The sequence below is a fragment of the Canis lupus genome, chromosome 21 (genome assembly GCF_011100685.1).
Source record: "Canis lupus familiaris isolate Mischka breed German Shepherd chromosome 21, alternate assembly UU_Cfam_GSD_1.0, whole genome shotgun sequence".
Lineage (NCBI taxonomy): Eukaryota > Metazoa > Chordata > Mammalia > Carnivora > Canidae > Canis > Canis lupus.
In genome coordinates, this window is record NC_049242.1 from 25,321,672 (window position 1) to 25,347,304 (window position 25,633).

At 35.7% G+C, this 25,633-nt stretch overlaps 1 protein-coding gene across 4 annotated transcripts in view; it reads left to right on the plus strand.

The window, feature by feature from the left end:
* FCHSD2 (FCH and double SH3 domains 2) overlaps window positions 1-25,633 on the plus strand; it is a 327,826-nt gene that overhangs the window by 133,139 nt on the left and 169,054 nt on the right. For all 4 annotated transcript variants that reach the window (XM_038568738.1, XM_038568737.1, XM_038568740.1 and 1 more), the window contains exon 4: window positions 14,981-15,057. In XM_038568738.1, coding sequence (XP_038424666.1) covers window positions 14,981-15,057 — 77 coding nt within the window. The remainder of the gene's footprint in view (window positions 1-14,980; window positions 15,058-25,633) is intronic.

Consider the following 25,633-nt stretch of genomic DNA (forward strand, 5'->3'; position numbering starts at 1 on the left):
CAGAAATTTTTTTCTCCCACAGAGCAGAACCAAGTAGACTAGTCCCTTAACAGTTAATAACATCTTATAGTTGTCCTGTTTCTGGTTATTTCTATTTGAGAGATGTGTAAGAGATTTTATAATGCCAGGAAAATGTGAAATTCTTGAATGTTACTTTGTGTTTAAGACTATACGATATAATCAATCCTTCCTTTTGCTTTTCCTGTTTGGTGTGAAAACCATACACTCAGTTTTTTGGATATATTTGTGTATGCTAAATTGAGTTTAGTAAATTATATTTACAAGTCTAACTTTTTTCATTGACTGTAATCTCTATTGAGTCAGCTCTTAGAGGACAGGACAAGACTTTTTCTTATACCGACTCTTAGAATCTGTTCTAGTACTTAGCAAAAGTGCAAATTTTCCAACAAGTATCTTGTCTTTTGCCAAGGTATTCACTGTGATCACACACACACTCCTATGACATTATATATCCTAAAACTAAGCTACCAAAATGACAGCTTAGTTTGTGTGTTGCTATTCTTGATCGTAGAAGGGAACTATGTTGTGAGAGATTTTATTTTATTTTAAGATTTTATTTATTTATTCATGAGAGACACACGGAGGCAGAGACACAGACAGAAGGAGAAGCAGGCTCCATGCAGTGAGCCCAATATGGGACTCGATCCCAGGACCAGGGGATCATGGCTGAGCCAAAGGCAGGCGCTCAACCCCTGAGCCACCCAGGCGTCCCTGTTGTGAGAGATTTTAGTGAATGCCATACATAAAATTGTGTGAAAAACTAAACAAGATCATTTATAGAAAAAATAAATCTCAGACTCTCAGTTTGTGTGCATGTTACTAGATTTTAAAAAATGTTTACGATTATTTTTGTGTTAAAATATGTGTAACAAAACTTCAATCTCAGCTATTTTTTAAATGTATAGGTTAGTAGTGTTAAGTATATTCCCCTTGTTGTACAATCAACCTCCAGAACTTTTTATTTTGCAAATAAGTACCATGAAACAAGTACCCAACCCATTCCCCTCTCTTACCAGCTCCTGGAAGCCACCATTCTACTCTGTTTCTGTATGAATTTGGTCTTGTACAAGTGGAATCTTACAGCATTTGTCATTTGGTAACTGGCTTATTTCACTTATCATAATGTCCTCAAGGTTCATTGATGTAGTAGCATGTGGCAGCATTCCCTTCCTTTTTAAGGCTGAAGCATATTCCATTGTATCTTTGTACCACATTTGTTTATCCATTGATGGACATTCGGGTTGCTTGTACCTTTTGGCTATTGTAAATAATGCTACTATGAGTATGAGCCATATAAATATGTATTTGAGCACCTGCCTTCATTTCTTTTGAGTATATACCCAGAATTGGAATTGCTGTCTAGTATGGTAATTCTGTACATTTTTTAAATTTCTTTTTTTAAAAGGTTGACTTATTTATTTTGAGAGAGAGAGAGACCATATGAGAGGAGGGGCAGAGGAAGAGGGAGACATCTTAAGCAGACTCCCCACTAAGCGGGGAGCCTGGCTCAAGTCTTGATCTCGTAACCTTGAGATCATGACCTGAGCCGAAATTTCAAGTCAGATGATCAACTGACTGAGCCACCCAGGTGCCCCATCTATGTTTAATTTCTTAAGGAACCTCTATACTATCTTTATAGTGGCTATGCCATTTTACATTCTCACCAACAGTTCACAAAGGGTTCTAATTTCTCTACATCATTGTGACACTTGTTTTCTGTTTTGTTTTGTTGATAGTAGCCATCTTACTGGGTAACTTTCAGATTTTTTAATTTTTTATATTTTATTTTTTATTTATTCATGATAGAGAGAGAGAGAGAGAGAGAGAGAGAGAGGCAGAGACACAGGCAGAGGGAGAAGCAGGCTCCATGCTGGGAGCCCAACGCGGGACTCGATCCCGGGACTCCAGGATCACGCCCTGAGCCAAAGGGAGGCGCTAAACCGCTGAGCCACCCAGGGATCCCCAACTTTCAGATTTTTAATGTAGTATCAACATTAAACAAGAAATTCATAAGTATACTCTGTCAATCTTAATTACAGTTTCTTCCCTCTTCCCATATCTGATTAGTTCCAGGTTGTCACTTTTGTTTTGGAGCACGTCATGCTAGTTAGTTCCTTTCTCTTTCTATTACTGAAACCAAATGCAGTAGCTTCCTAATTGGGTCACCCTGCTTCCTCTTTCTCTTTATAATGAATCTTCCATATCAGCACCATGGTCCTCATTCTGAAGTAAAGATCTGATTATGGCTCTCTCCTTTAAATGCCAGTGGGTAATTTAATATTTATTGAATGCTTATGAAAAGTAACCTTACCTAAATTTACATGTCCTATATGGTATGAATTTACTTCTGTTTTAAAGTTAAGGAAAATAGCTGTTTAGAGTATAGAGACAACTTGTTTAGCATTTGACTACTAGAAAGTAATAGAACCAGGCTGGCTGGCTGGCTGGCTGGCTGGCTGGCTGGCTTGCTTTATTTATTTATTTATTTATTTATTTATTTATTTATTTATTTATTTATAAATTTATTTTTTATTGGTGTTCAATTTGCCAACAAAGAGAATAACACCCAGTGCTCATTCCATCAAGTGCCCCCCCTCAGTGCCCGTCACCCAGTCACCTCCACCCCCCGCCCACCTCCCTTTCTACCACCCCTAGTTCGTTTCCCAGAGTTAGGAGTCTCTCATATTCTGTATCCCTTTCTGATATTTCCACTCATTTTTTCTCCTTTGTTCTTTATTCCCTTTCACTATTTTTTATATTCCCCAAATGAATGAGACCATATAATGTTTGTCCTTCTCCGATTGACTTATTTTACTCAGCATAATATCCTCCAGTTCCATCCACGTCGAAGCAAATGGTGGGTATTTGTCATTTCTAATGGCTGAGTAATATTCCATTGTATATACATAGACCACATCTTCTTTATCCATTCATCTTTCGATGGACACCGAGGCTCCTTCCACAGTTTGGCTATTGTGGACATTGCTGCTAGAAACATCGGGGTGCAGGTGTCCTGGCGTTTCCCTGCATCTGTATCTTTGGGGTAAATCCCCAGCAGTGCAATTACTGGGTCGTAAGAACCAGGCTTTAAACCCAGTATAATCTGACTCCCTGTTCCTTCCTTCCTTTTATGCTTGACATACTTGTTTATGCATATCCTTTTCTCTCTCTGTGGTCATTGGGAAATCCTTTATATTTCTTTCTCTCTTTCTTTCTTTCTTTCTTCTTTCTTTCTTTCTTTCTTTCTTTCTGTTCTTCTTTCTTTTCGTTTATCGTTCTTGTCTTTCTTTCTTTCTTATTTCTTTCTTCTTTCTTTTCTCTTTCTTTCTTTCTTCTTTCTCTTTCTTTCTTTCTTTCTTTCTTTCTTTCTTTCTTTCTTTCTTTCTTTCTTTCTTTCTTTCTTTCTTTCTTTCTTTCTTTCTTTTTTTTTTATATTTCTTCATTCAAGGCCCAGTTCAAATGATCACTTTTACTGTGAAACTTACCCTAGTTCTCCTTGTTTACTCTCAGATCTGTTCAGTGGTTTTTGCTGTTACTCCATAGCACTTTGTATATAACTGTAATGTACCCTTTTGTTAATAAGGGACCATTCAAAAACAAGATAACATATTACTTTGTAACAGAGATTTATTGAATTTGTGAAATTGTTTTCTTTGCTGGTATTGTTAGAAGCATTAAGAATGAGAAATTATTTATGTAGAATGGAATGTCCTACATTATCCATATTTTAGAGGAACACTGTAGTGACTGGAACTTTCAAAACAGCTAAATTACAAAACAATGATTTACATAAAAGTTTCTTATTTTTTGAAGAGTTTGGTTCAGAGTTCTGTGTTTATTGACAAAATTAGATTTTACGTGATTTTCACCATCAGTTCAGTGCATTAGAGCGAAACACAGCTAGGCATAATTTCATACTGAATCTGTTATCAGAACTGACCTTCAAGGCTTAGATTTTTTTTCACTAATCTGATTCCTAAAGCCTAAAGATCTGAACCTTAGTTAATGAGAACTCAATTTTAAAAATAATAGATGTTAAATTAAGAACTTCTCTATGAAAGACACAGTTAAGAAAATGAAAAGACAAGCCGGGGATTGGGAGAAAATATTTACACAACATGTAAAGGACTGATAAAGGACTTGAATCTAGATTAAACAAAGAAATCTTAAAACTCAATAATAAACAAATGACCCAATTAAAAATTAGGCCAAAGACCTTCATAGACACCTCAGCAAAGAAGATAGATAGATAGCAAATAACCATATGAAAGATGCTTAGTATCATATGTTATTAAGGAATTGCAAGTGATATTTACACACTTGTTTGAATGATGAAAATATTTACACACTTGTTTGAAAATGATGAAATTACACACTTGTTTGAATGTTGGCTAGGATGTGGAGCAACAGAACGTTCATAATTCATGCTAGTGGGAATGCAAAATGGTACAGCCGCTTTGGAAGTTCAGCACAGTTTATCATACAATTAAGCAGTTGGACACTTTGGTATTTGATCAAATGTGCTCAAAACTTAAGTTCACATAAAAACCTGTACATGAATGTCTGTAGCAGCTTTATTCATAATTGATCATACTTGGTAGCAGTCAAGATGTCTTTGAATGGATTAATAAACACTGATATATCTAGAAAATGGAATATTATTCAGTGATAAAAGGAACTGAACCATTAAGCCACTAAAAGATGTGGAGGAACCTTAAACGTACATTATCAAGTGAACAAAGCCAATCTAAAAGGGCTACAATACAAGATGTATGATTCCAAAAATATGACATTTTGGAAAAGGTAAAACTATAGAGACAATAAAATGATTAGTGTGTTTGCCAGGTGTTGAGTGGGAGGGGGATAAAGGGAGGATGAATAGGTAGAGCACAGGGGAGTTTAAGGGTTTATTATGAGAATGCTGTGGTGGAGACCTGACATTGTACATTTGGCAAAACCCATAGAATATCTGTACAATACAAATAGTGAATCTTAATGTAAACCATGGGTTTTAATGTGTCAGTGTTGCTTCATCACTTGTAACAAATATATTAATACAAGATGTTAATAATAGAGCAGTCTCTGTAGTCGAGGTATATGGGAACCCTGTACTTTGTTTAATTTCTCTGTAACCTAAAACTGCTCTAAAAAATAAACTCTTACTGATTTAAAAATGTATAAATGTTCCCCAAAATGAGTAATGATTCAGTTTAGCAATTATTTACTGAGCAGAGATTGAACTGTGTTAGATTTTTATATTCCTGTTCTTTAAAGAACTTTTAGAAGACTCTTAGCTAAAATATATAGTCTATGTTTATAGTAAAATGAACTGACTGGTCAGAAAGTGTTTTAAACTTTGAAAGACCTGCATCTGAACTCAGGCTTAACTATTTGGATGATCTTATAAAAATTACTTAAGGCTTTTAAAACTTTTGTTGTGTCTATTGCATAAGGCGGTAGTTTTAAATGTTAATAAATGTGAAGCATCTAGCACATGTAAGCCCTCAAATATTAGTTTTAATGATTAGTTAGGTTTTTCATCTAACAAGGCAGATGAAGAATTCTTCTTGCTGGCCTTTATGTTCACTCACGTTTTGGCCATTTCTTTTCGATTTTCCGCCCTCTAATTTGAGATCATTAAGAGTCAAGTACATGAAATTATTTGCTTGCTGATTTGATACATTCCAGTTTCTGCTCTGAAGGAGGAACTGCTTTGCTATCATAGCTGTCTTTGAGAATCAAGTAGGCAGTTCAATCATGCTAATAGAATACTTTTCTTACTGTGTAAAAGCAACAGTAACAAGTTTGTCTTCCTCCCAGTAAAAACCTTCCCCCCAGTAAAAACCTTCCCCCCAGTAAAAACCTATCTGTAAGTAGGTATCTGCTAATTCAACCTTGAAATAAAACCTTAATAAAAAATTGAAAAAAACTTATAATTTAAACAATGTTTAATGATTCTAATGATGTCAATAAATTATATATATATATTGCTCTAAAAATCTTTTTTTAAATAATAAATTTATTTTTTATTGGTGTTCAATTTACCAACATACAGAATAACACCCAGTGCTCATCCCATCAAGTGCCCCCCTCAGTGCCCATCACCCATTCACCCCCACCCCCCGCCCTCCTCCCCTTCCACCACCCCTAGTTCGTTTCCCAGAGTTAGGAGTCTTTATCTTCTGGCTCCCTTTCTGATATTTCCCACACATTTCTTCTCCCTTCCCTTCTATTCTCTTTCACTATTATTTATATTCCCCAAATGAATGAGACCATATAATGTTTGTCCTTCTCCGATTGACTTACTTCACTCAGCATAATACCCTCCAGTTCCATCCACGTTGAAGCAAATGGTGGGTATTTGTCGTTTCTAATGGCTGAGGAATATTCCATTGTATACATAAACCACATCTTCTTTTTTTTTTTTTTTTTTTTTTTACATCTTCTTTATCCATTCATCTTTCGATGGACACCGAGGCTCCTTCCACAATTTGGCTATTGTGGACTTTGCTGCTAGAAACATCGGGGTGCAGGTGTCTCGGCGTTTCATTGCATCTGAATCTTTGGGGTAAATCCCCAACAGTGCAATTGCTGGGTCATAGGGCAGGTCTATTTTTAACTCTTTGAGGAACCTCCACACAGTTTTCCAGAGTGGCTGCACCAGTTCACATTCCCACCAACAGTGTAAGAGGGTTCCCTTTTCTCCGCATCCTCTCCAACATTTGTGGTTTCCTGCCTTGTTAATTTTTCCCCATTCTCCCTGGTGTGAGATGGTATCTCATTGTGGTTTTGATTCGTATTTCCCTGATGGCCAGTGATGCAGAGCATTTTCTCATGTGCTTGTTGGCCATGTCTATGTCTTCCTCTGTGAGATTTCTGTTCGTATCTTTTGCCCATTTCATGATTGGATTGTTTGTTTCTTTACTGTTGAGTTTAATAAGTTCTTTATAGATCTTGGAAACTAGCCCTTTATCTGATACGTCATTTGCAAGTATCTTCTCCCATTCTGTAGGTTGTCTTTTAGTTTTGTTGACTGTATCCTTTGCTGTGCAAAAGCTTCTTATCTTGATGAAGTCCCAAGTAGTTCATTTTTGCTTTGTTTCTTTTGCCTTCGTGGATGTATCTTGCAAGAAGTTACTGTGGCTGAGTTCAAAAAGGGTGCTGCCTGTGTTCTCCTCTAGGATTTTGATGGAATCTTGTCTCACATTTAGATCTTTCATCCATTTTGAGTTTCTCTTTGTGTATGGTGAAAGAGAGTGGTCTAGTTTCATTCTTCTTCATGTGGATGTCCAATTTCCTCCGCACCATTTATTGAAGAGACTGTCTTTTTTCCAGTGGATAGTCTTTCCTCCCTTATCGAATATTAGTTGACCATAAAGTTGAGGGTCCACTCCTGGATTCTCTTTTCTGTTCCATTGATCTGTGTGTCTGTTTTTGTGCCAGTACCACACTGTCTTGATGACCACAGCTTTGTAGTACAACCTGAAATCTGGCATTGTGATGCCCCCAGATATGGTTTTCTAAAAATTTATAAGCCATAATTTGTTTTCCATTTGATAATGTCTTAAATATTATCAGATAAGCTCCTTTAAATTTGTTTTTTCCAACAAATATTAATCTTTATTATAAGATGACTGTAATACACAGTGAAAAATGTTTTTCTTACTAATAGCTTCTAGAAATTTAGAAAGAAAAATTTACAAAATGTGAGGGAAAGAAAAAAAATTCATAAAAGTATAGCCATCATTTCTTACTTCAGCAGTCTACTGAACCTACAAATTGAAGTAAAAACTTGAAATATTAGAGGTAAGCTAAGTTAGTGTCTTTTAGTCCATTGGATTTTCTCTTTATTAAAACTTGCATCTAAATTGCTTTGGAAATAAAGGGGAAACTCTATAGGAGAAAACATGACTGGAGGGAAGAAAATGGTTGAAGTGAACATGAAAAGGATTAAATAACTGACATTTAATGTTTAACACTGTGTAGCTTTGGGCTTGTGCCTCTTAAAGGGAAGATACCTTTTATTAAGCAAACTTCCATGTTATCTGCTTATATTGACAACAGTATTAAATGAACTGGACATTTAATACGTCCTCTCTGTTTAAGTCCGACAGGATTTATGCATATTGTTCCTCTAATGAGATTGTCATAATAGCAACATTAAGTGGAGAACTAAGCTAATTTCAGGCAGATGACTTTTATGTCTCTTATGTATACTAAAGGCAACGTTATGAGTTTTGTGTAAACACAGTAAATTAACTTAAGATGATAAATCTGTTATTATAACTAACTTTTCAAGGAAACATCTTTTTAAATGTGTTTTTATGATTCTGTTTTAAGTGCTATAATGGTAATAATGCCTGTAGTCTGAATGGAGTGACACAAAGACATTGGAGGACCTTCTTTTTTTTTTTTTTTTTTTTTTTTTGAGAGAGAGAGAGAGAGAGAGAGAGAGTGTGTGTGTTTGCTATGGACAGAGAAGGGGCAGAGGGAGGAGAGAGAGAATCTCAAGCAGGCTCCACACCTAGTATGGAGCCCCATTCAGGGCTCTATCTCATGACCCTGAGATCATGATTATTGTAACATTATGCTATAGTAGCCTTGAATGCAGGTGATAGGAGTCCTCTGACTTTGTTCTTACTTCTCAGAATTGTTTTGGTTAGTCTGATACCTTTATCTTTCCATATATATTTTAAAGTCAGGCTGTTTATATCTACAAAAAAACTTTGTGGAATTTTCATTTGGATTTCATTTATAGATCATATTGGAAACAATTGACATCTTCAAAAATATGAAGTCTTCCAATTCATTAACATCACATATCTGTACATTAATTTAGATCTTCTTTGATTTCTTCCATCAATATTTTGGAATTTTCTGTATACACTCCTACACATATTTTGTTAGATTTATACCTAAGTACTTCATTTTTATCCAGTGCTATCATGCAATGTTTTTAAATTTCAAACATTAATTTTTCATTACAAATATGTAGGAAAACAGCCTTTTTTGTATGTTGTTCTCGTATCTTGCAGCCTTGATAAACTCAAGTATTAATTCCAGGAGGGGTTTTTTGTTTGTTTGTTTGTTTTGGTAGATTCTTTGTAGTTTTCTCTGTAGACAGTCACATCATCTGTAAGTAAAAATAGTCTATTTCTTCCTTTCCAATCTGTATGCCTTTTCTTTTTTATTGTGCTAGGTGGAACTATGAGTACAGTATTGAAAAGGACTGGTGACAGAGGACATTCTTACCTTTGTCCCAGTCTCAGGGGGAAAACATTTACTCTCCATTAGAAGTATGTTAGCTGTAGGTTTTTCATATACACCCTTTTTAAAAAAGGATTTATTTATTTATTTATTTATTTATTTATTTATTTATTTATTTATTTATTTATTTATGATAGAGTGAGAGAGACAGGCAGAGACACAGGAGGAGGGAGAAGCAGGCTCCATGCAGGGAGCCCTATGCGGGACTCGATCCCGGGACTCCAGGATCGCTCCCTGGGCCAAAGGCAGGTGCTAAACCACCGAGCCACCCAGGGATCCCCTCATGTACACCCTTAATAGGTTAAAGAAAGGTCCTTCTGTTTCTAGTTTCTTGAGAGTTTTTAATCATGAATAAGTGTTGAATGTCATCTTTTTTTCATTGTTTCGTCCTCAAATCAGGACAAGTCATTAGATCTTGTTTTTTTATGTAATTATTTTTTAAAAAATTAATCTTTTTTGATAAAAGGAAAAGGCTAAAATATGTGCTTAATGTTTAATATATGAGATTAATATTAATATTGTTTATTATGTACTTTAAAATAATACACTGATTAATTTAATGCTTACTGTAATTATGTACCACAGAAAATAATGAAAAATATTTCAAAACTTTCCTTAAGGGTAGAAGGGAAGTTCTCCATTACTATTAAAGTAATTTAAGAATAATAAAGACAATTGTTGTTTAATTTATATCAGTTTGAAAACTATCCAGCTTATGCAACGGATTTGTTAATTTTTATTTTATTTATTTATTTATTTATTTTTAAAAAGATTTTATTTATTCATAAAGACAGAGAGAGAGAGAGAGAGAGAGAGAGAAGCAGAGATACAGGCAGAGACAGGCAGAGGGAGAAGCAGGCTCCATGCAGGGTGTCTGACGTGGGACTCCATCCTAGGTCTCCAGGATCACGCCCTGGACTGAAGGCAGTGCTAAACCGCTGAGCCATGAGCCACCCAGGCTGCCCAGATTTGTTGATTTTTATAAGTCATTTGCATAATCTTGGGAATTTCACAACCAAAAGGTGTGTAGTATATCAATAACATGGTGCATGGGGCACCTGATGGCTCAATTGGTGAAGCGTCTGACTTTGGCTCAAGTCATGATTTTCAGGGTCCAGGGATCAAGCCCCACTTTGGGCTCTCTCCTTAGGTAGGGGGGAGTCTGCTTATCCTTCTCCTTCTGCCTCTCCCCCTGCTCAGCAGGCACTCTCTCTCTCAAATGAATAAATAAAATCTTCAAAAAGATAACATTGTGTCCTATAATTATGGAGAGCAATCTACCCTTAGTAAAATTTAAATATTAGTTTCTCTGTATGTTAAGGGGATGGAATGGGTACAGAATAACCTGTGTGAGAGCCCTGAAGCACACTCTTGCTCAGCTTGCTGTGGTAAGTGGGCAAAAGGTTAAGGCATCAGTTCATTTCCCAGTATCTACTGAACAGTGGCTTTCTTTGTGTTGTTTCACTTGTTAGAGCAATATAGCAAGTGTTATTGAGAGGTAAAACAAAGCGTCTTACATCAGACACTGATAGCTTTTTAAAAAGTTGGAATGGAATGTTATTGGATGTTCCAAAGAGTATATTGATAGTACATTTTTATGGAAACCACTGCTGCAGAGTAAACTATATTGGAAATCAAATGAACATTATCCATCAGTGATGCTCAAATAAATATAAATAAATATTATATATCTAGTGTACCAGTTTTAGAGAATAATGTTGTGGCATAAGGGAATGATTAAAAAAATTTTTTTGTAGGAAATTTCTAGCCATAGATTTATTTTTTCTTAGCTACTTTATTAGTATAGATTTTATTTTCTACATATACAAACTTTTTATTCATTGGACATAACTTTAAATATAACATTAAAGGGAAACCAGCTAAGTACAGAATGCTTTCAGACACATGAAATGTTATTTAAGTCCTTTCCTATAATGGCCATGGAGTATTTCTTTTTCTTTTTCTTTTTTCTTTTTCTTTTTTTTTTTTTTTTTTTTTTTGGAGTATTTCTTGAGCATCCATGCAGAATAGATCTTGAACAGCTGCATGGAGCACACAGAAGTCATGATTCCTGCCTCTGTGAAGTAGCTTGAATAAAGTCTTTCATCTAAAGATCTCACTGTTTATCTATTTCATGAATCCCTCATCACATCTCTAAAGGGCTCATTCAGTTTAATACAGTTCAACTTTGTGGTTCAGAGCTCTAGAAATTGCTGTTGTAACTTACAATGCACAAAAAAAGATTAGTTTAAGTAATTTCAGAAATTTTATCAAGAATTAGATAAAATCCACTCTAAAATGATTTTTTGGGCAAAGATTTAGAATGTTACGTAGGGATTCTAATTCAAGCCTAACTAGCTAGCTATATTGATTTTAAGTAAATTATGTATCCTCTTAGATGCCCAATTTCTCAACAAGACCTAACAGAGTTAAGATAAATAAATCTGTTGAAATGCTTGTCAAGTTCATTTGTTTTATATAAATTTTGAGTGCTGTCATTCTACCTTCTTAGTCCTACTCATAATCTGAGGCTCATATTATGTATCCCATGATCTGTATGAAATGTACTGCAACCACTTAAGCAGTAATTAAACTGAATAAGTCAGCTAATTACATCATTTAGATGTAATTTGTTAAGAAAATATCAGATGATCTTTTCCTCACCTAGGAATTAAATCACATATTGACATTTATTTGGTAGTAACCATGTGTTACCTCCCATTTATGTTACCTACTTCTTATTCGTATCCACATATTATGAGTTTTTATTTATTTGAATCTGCACAAAAATTAATGTGTGCCTTATGTGTATGGAATAAATTTCTGGTACTTTTGTTTTTCATGACTTTGGAGTGTCCACACATACGTTTTCTTCCAGTAGTGGAAGTGGTCAAATTTGACTGTAATTTTACAAAGGAAACTTACTTATTATATTAAAACCACCTGGTCATAATCTTAAAAATCTGGTTCTTTTTTTTTTCCTCCTCTGAGGAAAAGTGAAGAACCAGAGAAATTTTTATTTAGACATTTCTAACTCAGAAAGGCAAAAACACAAAAGGAATTTGGATATTATACATTTGAAATAGAATAGTGTAGGTGGCATTTATTTGTGCAGTCAGTGAACATTATTTTTTTTAAGGTTTATTTATTTATTCATGAGAGACACACAGAGAGAGAGGCAGAAACATGGGCAGAGGGAGAAGCAGGCTCCATGCAGAAAGCCCAGTGTGGGACTCTATCCCATACTCTGGGATCATGCCCTGAGCCAAAGGCAGATGTGTAACCACTGAGCCACCCAGGCATCCCTGTCAGTGAACGTTATTAACATCAACTAAATGCTAGCTTCTTTGCAATAGTCTGGAGGCACTGTGATTGGAAAAAAAGGATAAGATCCCTACTTGATGGAGTTTATACTCAGTAAACAGATAAAATATATTTAAACCAGACAGTAACAACATAATGAAGATTATGAATAAATGGGGGTGATGTGAGAGAGTAACTGGATGAAGGGTGAGCTGCTTTGTATACAATGATTAAATAAAACCTCTTAGAGGGCTACAAAGACGTGAAGGATAAGAAGTGCCTAGATTGTGGTCTCTAAATCTCATTTCTCTCTGAAAGGAATCAGAGTTTCTTAGAAAACTAGTTTACTGAATATCTGGAATAGAAACTGTAAAAGGCAACAAAGAAACTATCAAAGTTTATTGGGGTCATGATGTGGAACCAACTGGGAGGGACTCCTTTACTGACCACAGGTGTAACAATTAGAGAATTAAAAGAGTAGTGAGTGCAATAAATTGAAACATATCCCTTATTTAAAATATATGAGTTCATAATGTTACTTTAAAATTCATCGTTCATGTTTGGGCAAAACTGAACAATCAAATACTTATCTTACCTTCCTTGTAGTAACTGTACTTTAGGATAACCAAATAGCTCAGGAGAGGAAGCTCTTTATTTTTTTTTATTTTTTTTTATTTTTATTTTTTAGAGGAAGCTCTTTAAAAAATAATTCCAGCTAGGATGCCTGGGTAGCTCCATGATTGAGCATATGCCTTTGGCTCAGGGCGTGACCCTGGGCCCAGGGATCCAGTCTCACATCAGGTTCCCTGCGAGGAGCCTGCTTCTCCCTCTGTCTATGTCTGTGCCTCTTTCTGTGTGTCTCTTATGAATAAATTTTAAAAATATTAAAAAAAAGAATTCCAGCTAATGCAGAAAGAATGATGAGCTATTCTATTTTGATGAAATTAAAATACCTAGGCAATAGAATTTTTGATATTTTCCTGTATATAATTTTGAATATTTTGGGTTAGGAAATTTAAAAATCAGCTTAAAGCAGGGTGTTGAGAGTTCAGAAGGTAGAAATGGGGGGCGATAGGACGATACTTCATGCAAATAGCAGTATGAAGAAGGTACAGAGGTGAAAAAGTACTGTACAAATTCAGGTAAGACTTAGTAATTGGGCTTCTCAAAGTACAAGGTATATAAATGGAAGTACTGTGAATATGCAGTTTTATGTGAGTTCTTAGAATACACAGTACTTTGAAATAGTAAAATCCAACTATTGCCAAGCTTAGGAGGAACTTGAGATTTATAGGAGCTTCTTTACAGTTCCTGCTACCCTTTAGGTTCATTGAAATAATGATAAATGGAAGCATTCAACAATGCATTTAATTCAACAATGGATTTAATGCCATTTTGATTTGGCAGAGACCTTAATAGGAGGGTGCCGTATAATAGAATACAGCATTGATTTTACTTGGTAAGTCTCTGCTTAAAGTAGGCAATCTGTTAATTAATGTGATTGTTCTTCATCTCAGCATTTGATTTATTCTGTTTGAAGTTGCATGTAGAGATGAGTATCCTAAAGTATATGATTTCTAATCCAGTACATTGAATGGGGGACCACATATATTCCCATCTGAAAGTAATACATTCTGTGTTCAGAGTGATTAGTTTAACCTCACTTGCCAATAAAGTAGTCTTCTCTGTTCAAATCCTGATACCCACTGTACCTCTTGAAGATAAATATTGTTTTTTTCCCACATTCATGTTGTATGGATAACAATAAGTGGGTATATTTCTTTGTAAAATTAATTTCTTTATTGAAATGATTTGTGCCATGGTATTATTTAAAAAGAAAAAAAAGCCCTTAACATCTGTCTTGAATCAAAATGACTAATATGGAATAGTTAGCACCAAGGTTTGTTCATTAATTTTATAAGTGAATGTGTATCTGTCTGCTCCAAACTGAATTTGTTGGTTGTTGCCTTTCATAAGATGAGAGTTTGGATTTAGAAATGCAGTACATGCCACAGCAGAAGAATGGTGGGAAATTGAGTTGTCAAGCTGTGTAATCAGAGCTCTGTGGAGTGGACAGATGTGTTCCCTATGATATTCCAGAGGTAGTTTGTTTTTATGGCTGGTCAGGTAGTGTGAAGTTGAAAGCGTATCAACTAAGTTCCAATTTTTTCATTCTTAGACTCCCCCTTTCCTAAAAATGGAAATGAGAGAGGATTGTGACAATAATGAAACAAGTTACAATGTTCTACCATTTATCATTGGTCCTTCTGAATTAAATTTACATTTGGAAAGAGGAGATTTGGAGCAATGTATTTTAAGGAAAAGAGCTTCTTTTGTGGCACAGTACTTATTTTTATAAAATATATGTATATACATATTTTTTTAACAGGGTATCCAGAAGTTGGCTAGTCAATATCTGAAGAGAGATTGGCCTGGAATAAAAGCTGATGATCGGATTGATTACAGGTAACTTAGTTAATAGATCTTGCTTATTTTCTCTAAAACTGTTTTCGTTTAGAGCCATGTCACATGTAGATAATGTAGACTTCAGTATTTTAAAAAATTACTTTTCATTGCTATGTTTTTAGACATAATTTCAAAATTATCAGATGTTAATGTTCTACAACATATGTAAGTCATACTTATAAAATAGTTTCCTTATGTATTAAGCCAAGATTGTGTTTTGCTTAATTGATTAATTTAATCACATATAGAATTTAAAGAGGGTAGATGACAGCGGAACGTGAATTGTTTCCTTGGTGATCTACAGATGAAACACATTATTGCAACAATAATGAAACAAGTTGATAGTGTTCTGTCATGTTCTTTAATTCTGAAATTCTAAATTTGGGAAGATGGAATTTTGTGAGCCTACAGAAAAGAGTTTCTAAGTTTTACACACACACACACACAGAACAGGGTATCCAGAAATTGGCTAGTCAGTATCCCACATACTGATTTTAAAGAAGATAGATGACAGTGGAATATAAATTGTGTCTTCAGTGACCTACAGATATGTTTAAAGTATTTGTAATTATTTGTAATTTTGTGTAGGATTTGATGTCCTTTTTTTTTTTTTTTGAAGTTAATATGGAAGTGTTTATTGGCTTTTATGATCAAAACTGTCCTTAGTATAGGGGAACCAGAACTCAAAGACAAGATTTCAGAGTTTGCAGTTAAAACTAAAGCCCATGACACAGTAGCAGAGAATCCAGGATAATTAAGAATTCAGTATTCAGGTGTATGGCTTGGAATCTGAATATGAAATCATGTTTGCTGTATTGTCAGTGAAGAGTGACATCATCAGATAAATTCTTAACAACATTAGAAAACTGAAAGATAGGGATGCCTGGGTGGCTCAGTGGTTGAACATCTGCCTTTGACTCAGGGCCTGATCCCGTGGTCCTGGGATCGAGTCCCATATTGGGCTTCCCTGCATGGAGCCTGCTTCTCCCTCTCTCTCTGTCTCTGCCTCTCTCTCTCTCTGTGTCTCTCATGAATAAATAAATAAAATCTTTAAAAAATAAAAATCTTTAAAAAATCATAAATAAATAAAAAGAAGACTGAAAGATAAATAAACTATAATAATTCTTCACAGTTGCAGGACTGACTGATAGCATGGAAAGTGGCTTCATCAACTATAAGTAATAGATGTGTATAGTTGCAATATAGACTACTAAAGCAAAACAGGAAACTAAAAAAGCTAGAGATTTTCTTGTGGACTTTCCAGTATCTTTAAAATTCCACTAAGAGGGGAAGAGATGAAATTGTAAGCAAAAGAGAAAGTGGAGCAAAAACCTTGAGTGAGAGAATGTTAAATAGTTTAGATTACTAGCATGAAGAAATCCTGACTAAGGAAGAGATTACTGGCTGGAGAATAAAGAAGTACTCCAGCTTATAGATAGGCTATTTTCTAAACTTGTTTGAAATTCAGGATTAAGGTTACCAAAGAAGTAAGGAGAGCTCTGCTCTCTGGCTAGCTTATACAACCTTATTTCTAAAAATATGTTAAGCCAGCTTTTACTAAATATTTACTAAATACCAGACACCATGCTATGAACTTCAGCTTAATCTCATGATAATGAAAACAACCCTGCAAGGTACATATAATCATCCTTTTTTTATACATTAGGAAACTAACTCTTGGGTTATATACTTTATTACTCAAGGTCGCACAGCTATTTAAACAGTCATTGATTCATTCTTTATTCATGAGGTAGATGTAAAATATCTACTATATACTAGCTGTTAAAGTATATTTTAGGATCAAAATGTGAAGTGTGGTGCCTGTGCTTACTGAAGTTACAGGAGATAGCTACTATAAATAGCTGTGGTATTGTGTTAGGAGTGGAGAGACAAGTTAGGACTGAAGAGGAAACCAAGGCTTCTAGATCTGAGTCGTAAAGAATATACAGGAGTTTGCCAAGGCTGGGCATAAGGAATTCTAAGCAAAAGTATCACCTTAAAGGCATGGAGTTATGAGAAAATATGGATGTTAGGTAACTGAACAGTCCACCTGGCTGGTGTGAAGTGTGTGGGTTGGAGGGTGAGAGGAGAAGTGGACCCGGAGAATACATAGACAGGGATCAGGAAATACTTTGCATATCAGACAGTTTATTTTCTTATTCAGAAGATAATGGAAGCATTGAAAAATTTCCACGAGAGGAAATACATGTTAGCTTGACTTTTAATAGTATGAAGGTGGATTAAAGATATGTGAAGAAGAATTTGGAAAGGATAAAATTGCAGGAATTTAATTACTCTTCGTCTCTTATTTGAACAATGAAAATTAGCAGTAGAAATTGGTTGTAGGGACGATTTCAGTAGATCTTTAGGAGATGGAAACTAGAGGACTTAAAATTGATTTGGCAGAGTTTTGTTTTTTGTGTCTATCATATTTGTTCTGAGATGAACTATAAACAGTTTCTATAACTGTCAAACTAGAAATTAGTTTTCTCAGTATCTAAAATAGCTCTTGTAACATAGAAAGCACTTGGTAAATATTTAGTGAATGAAGAATGAAGTTAGAGAGAGGGAGAGGAAAGACTATAGAAAGACCCCAAGGTTTGGCTTTTGTTGTTTTTAATTTTATTTAAATTTAATTAATTAACATATAATGTATTATTAGTTTCAGATGTAGAGTGAAGTTATTCATCAGTTGCATGTAACACCCAGTGCTCATTACATCCTTGCCCTCCTTAATGCCTATCACTCTGTTACCTCATCCCTCCCAACCCTGCTCCCCCCAGCAACCTTCAGTTTGTTTCCCATAGTTAAGAGTTTCTTATGGTTTGTTCCTTCTCTGATTTCATCTTACTTTATTTTTCCCTCCCTTCCCCTGTGATCCTCTCTTTTGTTTCTTAAATTCCACATATGAGTGTAATCATATAATTGTCTTTCTCTAATTGACTTATTTTGTTTAGCATAATACTTTGTAGTTCTACTCACATCATTGCAAATGGTAAAATTTCATTTTTTTTGATTGCTGAGTCCCCTGTCCCCTCAACCCCTAGGTTTATAAATTTAGGTAGCTAAGAGGGTAATAGTGGCTTTGTGAAAAAGATAATCGAAAGATCAAGATCGAGGGTGAGAATGGCAATTGCCAATTTTTTGTTTGTTTATTAGGAGTTTATTTTGGTTCTAGTTGTTTTAAATTTCTCTTTTAACTTTTTTTGTATTTATATTTGTACTTTAAAAATTCTTATCAAAGTAATGCATGTGCAACAGAGTATAAAGTGCTGCCTCATCTTCTTTCCCAAGCCTCTCTCGTTCACATTGCTGTTCCCTTAGAGTAAGTACTGTTAAAAGCACATGACCCTTCCATTTCTTTCCTCTGGGACACATACATAAGCACAAACAGTTTTGTTCTTCTTAACAGAATTGGAATTAATCTATACATATACTTCTGTAACTCCCTCCACCACTCCACTCTACCCTACCCACACTTAAAAGTGTTTTAGATCTTTCATGCCAGTACATTCAGGTACTCCATTCTTTTAAATGTTTGTGTTAGTATTATAGTATGGGTGGACTATAGTTTTGTTACCCATTTTTTGTTGGTAATTATTGAGTTTCTTACTATTGCAAATAATGCTTTAGTGGATAACTCATGTTTGCATATAGTTACATCTTTGTGGACTAGGAAAGTATATCTACAGGGTAAATTTTTTTTTTTAGTGTAAATTCTTAAAGGGGGGAAATGCGAGGTCAAGGGTTTATACATTTAAATTCTGACATTGAAAAAAAAAATAAATTCTGACATTGTAAATTATACTTCATAAACTGTGTATCAATGTATTTTACATTTGTTCTAGTTGATTAGAATTTTCATTTTTTACTGAAAGAACATGTGATTAGTCTTCTAAAATATTTGTTAGTCTGATGAAACATACACTATTTAATGGCATTAAACCACCCCCATTTGCCTTAAAACTAAACGGTGACACTAAACGGTGACACTACTTTCTCTTGGATCTTTTTCTTTAGTCTTTTAGGACAAGTTTTCAGCTCTTAGTCTGTTCTGGCTGTTAAAACAAAATACCACAGACTGGATGGCTTTTTTTTTTTTTTTAATTTGTATTTATTTATGATAGTCACACACAAAGAGAGAGAGAGGCAGAGACACAGGCAGAGGGAGAAGCAGGCTCCATGCACCAGGAGCCCAATGTGGGATTCGATCCCAGGTCTCTAGGATCGTGCCCTGGGCCAAAGGCAGGCGCTAAACCTGCTGCGCCACTCAGGGATCCCTGACTGGATGGCTTTTAAGTAAAAATTTATTTCTCATCTTTCTGGTGGTCAGGGGGCTGAGACCAGCCTGGTTTCTGGGGAAGTCTCTCTTCTGAGTTGTAGGATTTTCAACTTATATTGTGTCATTACATGGTGGAAGAGGTTTGGGAGCTCTGTGCGGGTCTCTTTCAAAAGGGCACTAATCTACCTTATGGCCTAATCACCTCCCAAAAGCCTCACCTCCTAATATCATCATCTTTGGGGGTTAGGATTTCCACATGCAAATTTTGTGGGGACAGACATTCAAACTATAGCAAGTCCTTTCTATATAAGCATTTCTCAAAGTTCCCTTAGCTCTCTAGTGACTTTTTAAAGTAATCTTAAATGTCTTTTTTCTGTCTTTATATATTGTCTATAAACTAGTAATGATTGTATGTTTCTTATTAACTCGTCAGCTTAGGAATCAAAAAGTCAACTACCTCCAAATTTGACTTCTTCCTAGATCTCGTCCTGTCTTAGGAATCTTAAGCAGCTGCTTCTCTGCCTGTGATCTCTTCCTTTCATTATTTCAGTTAGGTACAGTACCACCAACTCCCTTTGTAAAATAGGCCTAGTATAACTCCCCTGCTTGAATATTACCTGTATTTCTTCTTGCCAGTGGGATGAAAATTTTAAATTAATTAATATTTATTTATTTGAGAGAAAACATGAGTAGGGAGGGAGGGGCAGAGGGCAAAGGAGAGAGAGAATCTTAAGCAGGCTCCACACTATGCTTGATCTCAGTCTCACGACCCTGAGATCATGACCTGAGCTGAAATTAAGAGTTGGACACTTAACTAACTGTGCCATCCAGGTGCCCCCTGCCCCCCCCCCCCAAGATATTTTTTAAAAGCCATGAAGAAACCTGGCACCAGATTACCTTTCTCTCCTCATCTTTGGCCATTTCTCCTTTCCTTAATCCTTAGTTCCCTCACCTATGGGTACCTCAAGCTGCAGTTGTATTGCAGTTCTTACCATACCTTGACTGGACTGAAATCAGTCATCCTCCCTGTCTTTACCTCTGTTACCTGCAGTTAGGATATTGTCCCTTCTTATTAGTGAGAGCAGCACTATATGAACACTTCTTAAAAACTATATTTTCTCCTTATTACTTACTGTATAAATTAATCTTAAATTATGAGCTTATGTATCATGTTTCTAGAGTTTTCTTGATGTACAGTGTTATATTTTTAGGTCTAGGGAAGATGTATGGTTTTTTAATTTTTTTTTTTTTACTTTTTATTTAGAAATAGTTGTGGATTCATGTGCAGTTGTAAAAAGTAATACCAAGAGCTATCTTATACTCTTCACCTAGTTCTCCCAGTGGTAATATCTTACATAGCTATAATACAATATTACAACCAGGAAACTTATATTAATAAAATCCACCAATCTAATTCAGAATACACCAGTTTTACATGCACTCATTTGTGTGTGTACATATTAAATTCTGTGCAGTTTATCACATATGTAGATTTGTGTGACCACCACCACAATCAAAATAAATTGATTTGTTTCTTAATTATGATTCTTCCTGATAAAGTTTTCTCTGTTTTCCATTGTGATATCTGTATGGGAGATATGCCAGCATGATTTTAGGTGGTATATGGATAAACATTTTTTAAAAATTTTACTATTTATAACTTAACTATTATGTCAAGTATCATTTGTTTTTCAGTTAGAGTGCGAAGTTATAAAGTATCATTTTAATTTAAAAGCTGAGTCATTTTAACAGAAAAAGGTAAGAAAACATTAGTGCAGGAGATACTGAGGCAAAAAATCATGTTAGATGAACACAAAGGACTTAGGATATACAAAGCTCAGTACCTTTATTAGAGGGAAGAGACACCTCTTTTTTGTTAAGATTATTACTGAGACCAAGAGCAATCTTCTATCAGCAGCAGAGCAGAGGTTTGAGAGCCTGACAAATCTGGGTTCACATCTAGGCCATGTAATTCCCTCCTCTTTCCTCCACTAAATACGTATGGAGTGCCTGCCGTACCAGGTGCTGCGGATACAAGAGTGAACAAAACAAAGCTTCTGCTGCATGGAGCCTACATTCTAATGAGAGAAGACAAGACAAACATATAAATTCTTAAACATTATATACTGGTGATAAGGACAGTAAGCATAGTAAGGAGAATATAGCATAGTGGGAAGTGGTGGCACTGCAGTGGCTGTATTGTGTAGAGAATAGACTTTGGGGAAACGAGCAAAAGCAAGAGATGCTGTTACCATAATCCAAGCACAAGATAATATTGCCCAAATTGGGATAGTAGCAGTGGAGGAGACAGACAATAATCAGATTCCATTATATTTTTAAAGTCTACTGAACAGGATTTTGGGGTAGATCAAATGAAGGATGTGAAAGAAAAAGGAAAATCAAAAAATAAAAAATAAAAAAAAAAAAGAAAAAGGAAAATCAATGATGACTCTAGGGTTTCTGGTTTGAGCAACTAGAGGGTTTGAATGGCTATCAGTGAGATGGAAAGAATTAACAAATTTTAGGGATATCAAGAATTTGGTTTTGGACACTATAGTTTTAAGATGCCTACTAAATGTCCAAGTTGGATATGTTAATAGGCGGTTGTAGGTTAGGAAAGATGTCTAGGCTGGAAATAGAAATTCAGGAATAGTATATTGGCAGTATTTAAAGCCATGCGCCTCAATGAGTATATCTAAAGAGTGAGTGTAGTTAGAAAAGAGAAGCCTGGGGACTAACTTTGGGGGCACTCCAGCATTTACAGGGCAGTGAGATGAAGAGGAATCAACAAAGGACATTATTAAAGAGTGGCTAGTGAGAAAGGAGTAGACTAAGAGAGAGTGATGTCTTGGAAGCTGAGGGAGGAAAGCATTTCAAGAAGGATAAACTAGATCAGTTCTGCTGATAAATTGAATGACAGGACCAAAGCTTGAATTGACTACTGAGTTATCCATAAGGAGATATTTGATGACCTTGACAAGCAATTTCTGAAGAATGGTGGAGGCTTAAGGGCTTATTTAAATTAATCAAAAGAGATCAGGAATGGAGCATCTGGATGGCTCAGTTGGTTAAATGTCCAACTCTTGATTTCAGATCCTGATCTCAGGGTCCTGAGATCAAGCTCTGCATGGGCTTGGTACTGGGCATGGAACCTGCTTAAGTTTCTCTCTGTCTCTCTGTCTCTCTGTCTCTCTCTCTCTCTCACTTTCACTCTCTCTCTCTCCCCCCCACCTTCTCTCCCTCTCTCCCCTCCCCTCTCCCTCTCTCTCCCTATCCTCTTATTCTCTCCATCTTCTGACCCTCCCCCAATCCCAGCTTCCTCACCCTCACTAATGCATGTTCTCTCCCCCCCCTCAAAAATAATAATAATAATTTTTTAAAAGACCAGGAGCATGGGACGCCCGGGTGGCTCAGTGGCTTAGCGCCTGCCTTCAGCCCAGGGCATGATCCTGGAGTCCTGGGATTGAGTCCCACATCAGGCTCCCTGCATGGAGCATGCTTATCTCTCTGCCTGTGTCTCTGCCTCTCTGTGTCTCTCATGAATACATAAAAAATAAAATCTTAAAAAAAAAAGACCAGGAACAGAAGAATTTTACAATAATTTCAGACAGTTCTTTCAAGGAGTTTTGCTGTTCAAGGAACAGGCACTAGTGTGGTAGCTGGAGAGAATTGGAGGAGTTTTTTTTTGTTTTCGCAGGTGGGAGATGTTATAGCATATTTAGAGATCCATCCAGTGGAGAGGGAAAAGTTGATGTTGAGAAAGCACAATTACCGGATTGCTATTCTTTTTTAAAAAAAGATTTTATTTATTCATGAGAGACACAGAGAGAGAGAGGCAGAGACACAGGCAGAGGGAGAAGCAGGCTCCATGCAGTGCACTCAATATGGGACTCGATCCTGGGTCTCCAGGATTACACCCTGGGCTGAAGGTGGCGCTAAACCGCTGAGCCACCCGGGCTGCCCTGGATTGCTATTCTTGAGTGAATTATAGAGTGTAGTATAAATGTGAAAGGTTGGCCTTCAGAGCACAGGTAGTTCATCCAAGTAAAGAGATGATAGAGTGCATGGGTGGAGAAGCGGGGAGATTGGTAGATGTGTGGGACCATATGGGCATTGTCTTCTGGTAGCTTCATTATCAGCTGAAAGTGTAGTCATATTAGAAGTTTGAAATGAGAGGAAAAGGTGGGAAATAATTACGTAGAAGATGGAGAGAATAAGAGGATTTAGGGGAGTATAAGTAGAATTGCTGGGTAGCACTTAGGGGTTACTAGAGTTTTTTAGACATCAATTTAACCTGAGACCAAGGCAGCATGATTATGGTTTTCTCCAGTAATGTAATCTCTGCTGCACAGAGATAGGTATGGTATACACAGAGATAGGTACAGTATAAACAGAATTTTGGATTTAACCAAAATTGAAATTTGTAGATTAGAACAATGAAAAGACAGAGGGGCCAGGATCATAAGGGTATATAAAGGGAGTGATTATAGTGGTAGACCATGAAATTTAGGTTGGATAAGGAGCTGAGAAGGGAAATTATGAGAGATGCTAAGAGACAGTGGGAAGGAGAGTAGGATGAAAATTAGTGAAAGGGAATAAAGGGGAAAGGAGGAAAAATGAATGGGAAATATCAGAAAGGGTGACAGATCATGAGAGACTCCTAACTCTGAGAAGCGAACAAGGGGTGGTGGAAAGGGAGGTGGGCGGGGGGTAGGGGTGACTGGGTAACGGGCATTGAGGAGGGCACTTGATGGGATGAGCACTGGGTGTTATGCTATATATTGGCAAATTGAACTCCAATAAAAAAATTTTAAAAATTAAAAAAATAAGAGATTAAAAAAAAAAGAATGGATTGTAGGTTCTAGTAGAGTTTGAATACTTATTGGAGTCAGAATCCTAAAAGGAATAAGTAGAAACAGAAGGTCAGGGCTTAGATGATTAATTTGGGATTACAGCAGAGGGGTAGTTATTGGTAATGGCAAAGTCTAAATTATGACCATAGAAGTACTATTTCCTGGTGAATAGCCTTGGAAAAATTCTACAACCTCTCCAAGCCTTACTTTTTTGTCCTTTGAAAAATGGAGATAAGGCCTATTTTACAAAATTGACATGAGGATTAAATGATAACGTAAATTTAAAAATACATGGCATAGTGTTTAGTATGTGATGGATTTTTAAAAGAATTTACTTCCTTTCTTTCATAATTTTGAGCCTCATTTTCTGACCTGAGCAACATAGCAGAATACCATATGCATCAAAATTATGTATAGAAGCCTAGTGAAAAATTTTTTTAAATTAAAAATCATTCTATACCCATTATTTTTCCTCAGAATGAAAAATACTACCATTGCAGCTATCACTATTATGTCAAACACTTACATTTCTATTATAATTCTGCTTCTGTTACTATTTATTCATTTAAACAATCTGTGCCAAAGGCTTTCATATCATTTGCATTTACTGCCAAAATAGCCATATGAGGTATGTAGTGCTGGTATTTTTGTTATTTTCTCCATTTGCCAGTTGAGGAAATGAAAGTAGAGTGAAGTATCCTACATATGATTGATTATATTGGCTGAACTAGAACTTGAACCCGAGTTTTCTGATTAACTGGTAACTGAATTCTGTTTTTTTTCGTGGTGTGTCATTATTAGAGATATGCTTGCCTACTGTAGATCTGCCAATCTCTAAAGATCTCTTTTTAAACTGTACAAGGAAAGAATTTTTCTTTTTATTGTACAATCCTCATAATGTATGTATCCATTCATTTTTTTCATGTAACAAATACTTACTGTAACTTTTCTGAATGTTAGGCCATGTGTTTAGGCCCTAGAAATATGGTAGTGAGAAAAACATGTACCCTTACCTTCAGGAAATTTTCACAATAGTGAGAGGGATACACATTAACCATTACATAAAAATATTTATAATTGAAGTTAAAATGCTGGAGCCATGTGAACGAGTAACAGAGAGGGACTTAATTGAGTCTGTGAGTTGGGTTGGTGGTGATCATGAAAGTTTTCTCTAAGGAGGTTACAATTAAGCTGAGATTTGAAGGATGAACAGCAGTCAGCGAGGCAGAGATAAAAGTGGGTGCTAGTTAAGGGGAGAACCTGGGTGAAGGGATCCTTCCTTCATTCTTTCCATCCACCTTAACCCTCCTTCCTTCCTATCACAACATAGTGGTTCTTTCTCATTTTTATTATGATTTTAAAATGTATTTTAAATGTAAATTAATAGTTACGAAGCATCGTACTGAAGTTTTTTCTCTGCATTTTCTGAGAAAATCAATTA